The sequence below is a fragment of the Mus pahari genome, chromosome X (assembly GCF_900095145.1).
Source record: "Mus pahari chromosome X, PAHARI_EIJ_v1.1, whole genome shotgun sequence".
In the NCBI taxonomy this organism is placed as follows: domain Eukaryota; kingdom Metazoa; phylum Chordata; class Mammalia; order Rodentia; family Muridae; genus Mus; species Mus pahari.
Window position 1 is genome coordinate 123,605,757 of NC_034613.1, and position 7,966 is coordinate 123,613,722.

Sequence of the window (7,966 nt, forward strand, 5' to 3'; positions counted from 1 at the left end):
GTTAAATTAGGGAAGTACAAACCACTTATAGAATTACTGTTTTCCATTTATGCATATATCACCAAGCACCATTCTTTGATCTTAACCTGCCATACTTTGTACCAGAGGAAGTTGACCTCAATGGACAATAGCCAAAGATTTCCTTGCCATTTATCATATGGCTGAGTCTGGTTAATGGTGACCACTGGGTAAATATCAGACAGCAGAAAGATAGGGATATAATCTGTTCATCCTTTGTTACCTTCCCTTTGTGTTTCATTTACACAGAAACTGGATTGTGCTATGTAAAGCCACAGCTCCTATCAGGTCGCCCTTTTCCTCCCATTATAGTCATTGCTGCATTCAAATAATGTCATTTCTTTTCTTTGCTTCTTTAGTCTTAAAAATAGGATGTGCATGCCTGACATTCGCTTTTGTTTGTTTGTTTGTTTGTTTTTATTGCTTGTAGATACCCTTTACCCTACATGCACCATCATAAATGGTTCTTTAATTATAGTTATCTCATTTAAACTCCTTGAGTATTAACAGTGTTTGCCTCAGGATACTAGTGTATACACTCACCTGCACAGATTCTGTCCCATAGAATTCCAGACAGTTCCATAGCCTGTAAAGTGAAATCACCTAGTTGAATTGACTTTTCTAAGAGAGTGATCTGCCTTTTCCTGTCTATTGAACGTGTTCTTTATATAGTGCACTGTCTTAAGATTGTATTAGAGTGTTTATAAAACAAATAAGATGGTTGAGTTGGTTAGAGTTTTGCTTTACCTAAACAGAGTCATCTTACTTAGGGCAAGTGTTTGCAATGGACTCCTCAGAACATCTAATCAACATGCTTAACCTAGGAACAATTCATTTTTTACATGAATAGGAACATCACTTGCTTATGTCCTATAATCTCCATCTTGGTATCACCCCATTCCAAAGTGATCACTGTAAACTTTCACTTGGCCTCACCTACATGTGTTGACAAAGGAGATTGCCTTTCTAGGCACAGAACGGAGCATAAGTGACCCAATTGATTTTTTTTTTCAATTTAAAAAATTACGTAGTAAACAAGCTAAATCCAACTAAAAGTATCCTTCAAAGTCCAGCATGACTGGAACCCTTTGGAAATGTTGCATATGAGAACAAAAATTTAGTCTAATGTTTTAGTGACATGAGGAAAAGTGAACTGAAGAGTAGAATAAAACACAGCTTTGCCCACAACCTTATGGTAAATTCAGAAATAAAAGCATACAACCATATAAACTGTTGACATGGGAAACAAAAATCATGTGCATGTGTCTTTAAACATTACTAGTATACCCTAGTGAAAGCAAAATGACCTATGTCTAAGAAAATAAATAGCAAGTACATATACGTGTTTAAGGTACTATATTTTATTATGTATCTTATGTTATGTTGTGTTTGAAAACACATCTTATGTAGCTCATTCTAGTATTGAGCTTACTATACAGTCGAGGCTGGCCTTGAATTTTCAGAGTTCTTTGGATTTGGAATGTTGGCATAGATTATATAAATTCCTCATTCTTAATCTCAAAACACCACCAAGTGTGAAATTCTCTGGAAGCTCTTTCTGAAGACATCGAACTTAAATTGCTTTACACTTGGAACTGTTTTGGAGTTGGGATTTTGGACTTCGAGAGACTCAACCTGTACCTTTCTTGTATTCAGTGCTCATTTCCACTCTTCGTTCCCAGCATATTCACTTGGCTCTTAGATTATGAAAACAGCTCTAGCATCTCTCATCCTACCCTTTGTAATTCTCCTTGCTGTAGATCTTTGCAAAAGCACAAATGCACTCACATTACTTGCTTTAGGTGAAAGTGCAGATCCATTGCTTTGTGTTGTACAGAATCTAGCTACTCTTCCCTTCCAGCTTCACTTTGTCAGTTTGTGTGTAAGCTTGGTCTTCATCCTCATGCTATCCCTGTGCACTTTTTGTCTTTGATTAGCTCTTTCTCTTCATCTTTCAACCCCATCTTAGTCATCACTCAGAAAATAATCTTCACCGTGATCCCCTAAGTGACTAACTTAGCTTTGTGGTTGCTCTTTGATCCTTTAACCGCTCCTCCCCGACTTTAACATTCCTAGCACTTAACACATTGACAATTATTTATTGACATGCCACCAAAAACTCACCACTATTCCGTTTAAGGTGAAAATTTGTTTTAATCATTGTTTTCTATGAGTGTATGTTTTATTTTCTTTTTTCCATTAATCAATTTAATTATTCACTTTACATCCTGATCAAAGCCTCCCCCCTCTCAATCCACATCTCACAAGGCCCCTCCCTCTAGGGAGGGAACTGGGTGGGAGAGGAAGGAAAGAGAAGGGGGAGATCAGGTATGGGGAGAACCAGGAAGAGAGGGCCAGGAGAGTGAAAGGAAATTATGGGATGGGGTCATGCCAGAGACCTGGGATGGAAGTCTATGAGAGTGACACTTGTGAGACTCATAGCAGTGGGAGATATGGAGCCTGCGGTATCCACCTCCTGTAGGCAGAGTGGACTCAGTGAAGGGATACAGACATGAACCCACCCAAAATACCTTCAACCCAAAATTTGTTCTGCCTACAAGATGTGTAGGGATGAAGATGGAGCAGAGACTGTTTTCATCATTTAACCCTTATGCTTGGTACAGAATGTGGACAAATTAAGGATTGGCTCCTAAGCAGAAGACTAAATGAGCGAATTATGAATGACTATGAATGGAGTATATGTTTTAATTAATTTACATATATGAGGCAAGTATAAGGACTCTGACTCTTTATGAGATGATCTACAATTGATGAAGCCAGTATTGTAAGGGTTTTTTTTCCCCTCTTGGAGGACCAAATCCGTAATGGAGTGTTTAAGAATAGAAACAGATGAATTAGCCTTTTGAACTCTAGGCCTTCCCTAGTCTCAAAAACTGGAGATATGAAATAGTAGCACTGGCCTTAATTATCTGTTGGAAGGGGTGAGTCTGATTTTCTTTTCTCCAGGAGACACCATGTTCTACACCATCCACCAGCCTAGATCACTTTAGCCCTAGGTGACATCATGGCTGTATTCTCTCATAATCAAATTTAGCCTAGATGGAGGGGAGATGATTTGAAGAGCAGTAATTAAAGTAGGCAGAGAAACTTGCATCACACTACAGATGGTTACCGGGACAAACGTCATTGCAGACTTCCTAGACTCTCATAAAAAGCTCGGATAAAACTTTCAAGAAGAATACAGCAAACACATCCTTGCCGTCATCACTGGGAGTTCATATTTATTGAACACCTGAAAAATGTTAGACTCAATGAACAACATTCCTCTAGCTAGAATAGTTTAATGAACACTTGCCACTATATTTTGATACCAGTCACCCAGCAAGAGTAGAAAATTAACTCCTATGAATATTCTATAGCATAATGTGAAAGCTGCCCCATATTAGATGCACGTGAACATGATTAGTGTTTACCCCACTGAAAGTTACCTTTCTACCAAGCTTTCTCCTGCATAAGAAAAGAAAAGAAAAAAAATGAAACAAAGTATAGGCCTGAGAAGTTCACAAATGTTCGGAATAGTAATTCTTGAGATGTGCTTGTGAGGAGCAATAAATATTAGGGGGAGAGCCATGCAAATTAATTTGTTTAAAATAGCTTAGTCTGTCTTCCAATGCCTCTTGAGTACTACTGCTCCTGAATAGAATCTATGCTTTAAAGTAAGTGGGAAGTACATGTTATAGAATGCTGAGGAGTTTCTTGGTTATTTGGTAATTTTTCAAGTAAGGATCTTGCTTTACATAAAGGTACTCAGAGTGACTTGGGTGACCAAAAGAAACTTCTTTCCAGGGAATGTTTGAATCATTGTGCTGAAAAGTTGTCTAAATAGCCATGGACTTAGAGTTTTGGGGGAACATGAAAATGAGTGACACATGGGTAAAGAGCATGCAAGCACTAGGGTATATGACTAGTAGGTGGCTGCCTTGGCTTACTTAGTACATCCTTTCAGGTCTCTTTTCCCTCTTTAGTAAATCTTTCAAAGCTTAAGGTTTGAGGCAGTGATCAAGCTCCATGGCATAAGAATTGGTATTCCTCATGATGTTCTCCACCAACATAACTGGCTTGGGGTTTCTTCCAGCAAAGCAAGAGAGCCAGGTGCAGATCAACATGGCTGCAGCAGCTCCACCCCCAGCACAGTAATAGGCCCAGCCAAGTCTACAGGTTCCTGTGAAAACAAAGAGAGAAATATAAATGTTGGTTTATGTTCTCATATATCTCTGAAATTATATTTTTAATTAACATGTAATTTCCATCTAATACCTTTCCTTTCTCCCAAGCCCTATTTCCTCATTTTCCCTACTTACTAGTGATTGTGGGTTCTTTTTTCTTTTTGGTGTGTGTGTGTGTGTGTGTGTGTTTACATGACTGCCCACTTGGAATTGGATAAACAATTAAGGAAGTCCTCCATTGGGGGAAGACTATTTCTCCCCTACTCTCAACATCTCTTAGTTACCTGTAGTTCTTGGTCTAGGAGTATGACCCCATGAGATTTTTCCCTTATAAAATGGTATATTTTTGATACATCTGCTTTGGCATAAGATGGTTAACATAAGAACCAAAACAGTGATGTAAGCTGAGTTTTCTTTTTCCTCCTTAGTTCTTTGCTCTCCCATGCCTTAGCAAGACCTTATAAAAGTATATTTCCAGTTAGAGTAGGAACCTAAGACTGGTGCATGTGGTGACATTGCCGCAATAGTAATTACAATGACAACAAGAGACAGCTAATAGTGTATCAAACATTATATTATGTTCTTTATACATACACCTCATTGATCGTGACAGCAACTTCATGAACCAGATACTTTTTTTCTTATAAATGATGCAGCAGACAAGGCACAGGCTCGGAATGCTCACACAGCTAGAAAGCAGTAGAGTTGGACTATAGACCATGCTTAATGACTGTTCACAAGCACTACACTTTTAACCAAAGAGATGTACTACCATTTATATGCTTCTGTAAGAGATCCTTGTCCTGAAACATCAGGGGATGAAACAGAAAGAAAAAGCACATCCCTTTCTTTTTACAATGTCTCTATTTTACCCTAAGCATTTAATACTTATTAGAAAGTATATATTGGCATCAAAGGTAAGTTTATAGGAGAGTAGCTTTCATTTGAATGGTAAGAGAAAATGTCACATGCTCCAACACATTCACCTCACCTCGTACCATTTTATAAAAGTAGGTCACCTTCTTTGACAGATCAATGCTTTTAGTAAAAATCTTTGAGGAAACATTAATGGCCAGAGAAAGAGCTGTTATTTAATGAGTTATTAGAGTGACTAACTGCTATAATGAAATGCTTGAGCACATAGGACTGTGGAAATGATGGTAGGTGCCTAATTATACAAATCTGTAGAGAGGTCCTAGGAGGAGAAACAGGCAGTGATATGTCTCTACCCTACAGAAAGTCTTCAGAAAACTAGTGTGACTACAAGCCAAAATGCTGAGACAGATATTTATGGCAACTTGTATTTTCAAACCTACATTTGAAAAAAACACCAATTATTTTTCTTTATTTAAATTGATTACCTAATGTTTCATGGAATGGGTTTAAGATGGGTTCAAGTAATAACGCTTTTTCACTCACTAAATTTCCCACCTCAATTGTCCTTACACTCACAAGTCATTGCTCATGCTTTCTCTCCTGTGAAAAATACCAACTTCTGTCTTCTTGTTTACTGATTCATATATTACAAAGAAGACTCTTCAGGATATGCCATCTACTGGAAGCTTTCCTTGCCTCATTGCCATAGGCCCAAGTCATCCCAGCCAAGTAGAGAACCCTGAATTCACCTTAGCATCCCATATATGGCTTCTTCTGCTGGAGAAAATGTTGAGAGGTAACTTTACATTTCACATAGTTTTGATCTGCCCGTTCCTCCCTTCACAGTAAATGATGTCTTTGATACTTTTTTGCTGAGGCTTCTAGTCTTTTAATACCATAGTGAGTACAATTTCAAGATGTCAGATCTTTTCTAACCACATTTTGAAGCTGGATGCACTTGAACTTGCAGACACCAACACAAAATTCTCTCATCTAAATTTTCAATGACATTGAAAATCCAAAGTAATATTCTATTGATGTATTAAGTGTTCCGTAATCCTCTTACTCTAAAGCCTATGTACATTGTGTCTCCTCTGCCTTAATGGTTCCTTCACATGAATCTGTATGTATATATACACTTGCCATCACACTCTTCTGTTTTGTCAATGTGCTATAGCTTATAAGATTTCATTAATTACCTCCATGAACTTTCTCTGAGCTACCAAAAGCTAATTCCCTCACAGGAGGCTGTCATACAATCATCTTTCCTTCCTTTTGAGCTTGAATAGCCATTCCCTTATTCCCTGTCTTGACAAGTGCAGAATAGCAGTCATTCTAAGGAATAGTACTTTGTCAATAGTCCTAGGCAATCATAAAACTTTTCATAAACCTCTGTGGTCCCAGCCCAAAATAATGAGGAAAACTACATTACCAATGCTATCAGAAAGATGAAAGTGGGGATTAAAAAAATACTTTTAGAACAGTTTTTTTTTAATTAGCTATATGGTTTCAATAACATGGTTCTTATATGCTCATATATTTAAATGTTCAGTCTGTAGTTGGTGGAACTGTTTGGGAAGATTAAGAGGTGGAACCTTAATGGAGGAAGTGAGTGTCACTAGTCAGTGGACTTGGAGGTTACAAAAGTCATGTCATTCCCAGTTAACTTCTGCCTGTGTCATACCTGTGGATCAGATGTAAGCTCTCAGCTATTGCTCTAGCACCATGCCTGCCTGCCTATGACCATGCTTCCCACTGTAATGGTCATGAACTCTAACCCTCTAGAATCGTGACCCCCCACATATTACATGCTTTCTTTTATAGGTTGCGTAAAAACTAAGACATTGGTATTCAAGACTTTATGATTTTTTTCAATCATCTATATCATTACACTTTGTTATAATTTGTCTGCATCAACCACCACCTTTCTCAATGTTCCCTGTCTAAAAGGCATAGTTTTGCTAGAAATACCTCCTTAGATGAAGGAGTGTACCTATTCCCAAAGTGGCTTCAACATGAAAAAGTATGGTGGCATATTGGGAGAATACACTGTAGTCTATTTTGAAGTCATCTGCCAATATTTTTATGTCATTTCTTGTCTTATTTTTCCATAGATATGAGAGAGAGATGTTTTCCTCAATTCATCCATACATTCAACATTATATATATATATATACATATATATATTATATATAATACATATATAATACATGTATATAATACATATATATAATAAATAATATATACATACACACACACACACACACACAGACACACAGACACACACATATTATCCTAACCATTCCGATTGGAATATAAGGTTTAGAAATAAATATGAGGCTTATGAAATGTCTCAAATGCAGAAAGGCAGAAGCAGGAATTTAAACCACATCTCTAACTCTCAGTCTCATATTGTGCTTCCCTATGGTTTTCTTAGCCTTACTCTGAATCTCTCAGAAAGTTACATCTGATGACTTGATCAGCTCTATTGATCAGCTCTAAAGTTAAGACACCTAAATCAATTTACAACATACTCCTAGTGAACTACTCCTCTAGCTTCTCCTATTAAAATGCACTAGCATTGCAGAATAGTCAGGAGCCATCCCTGAGATGGAGCCATCCCTGTGGTGTGCCAATTGCTAAGTAACTTCATGCCCCTCAGCATTTCCCTTCTGTTTCTTCACTCTCCTGTCAGGTGTTCTCCTCATTACAACAGCAGGAATATTTTTATTAAACACATATACTCTGGAGTCAGGAAAAGACTTGCTTCTTTAAATGAAAATAACAGCCGGGCATGGTGGCGCACGCCTTTAATCCCAGCACTCGGGAGGCAGAGGCAGGCGGATTTCTGAGTTCAAGGCCAGCCTGGTCTACAGAGTGAGCTC

At 37.8% G+C, this 7,966-nt stretch overlaps 1 protein-coding gene across 1 annotated transcript in view; it reads right to left on the reverse strand.

Moving 5' to 3' along the window:
• Window positions 1-3,234: 3,234 nt before the first annotated feature.
• The window catches only part of Lhfpl1 (LHFPL tetraspan subfamily member 1), a 47,581-nt gene continuing 42,849 nt past the window's right edge, over window positions 3,235-7,966 (reverse strand). Inside the window, exon 4 of the mRNA XM_021188570.1 lies at window positions 3,235-4,201. Coding sequence (XP_021044229.1) covers window positions 4,020-4,201 — 182 coding nt within the window. The 3' untranslated portion in view covers window positions 3,235-4,019. The remainder of the gene's footprint in view (window positions 4,202-7,966) is intronic.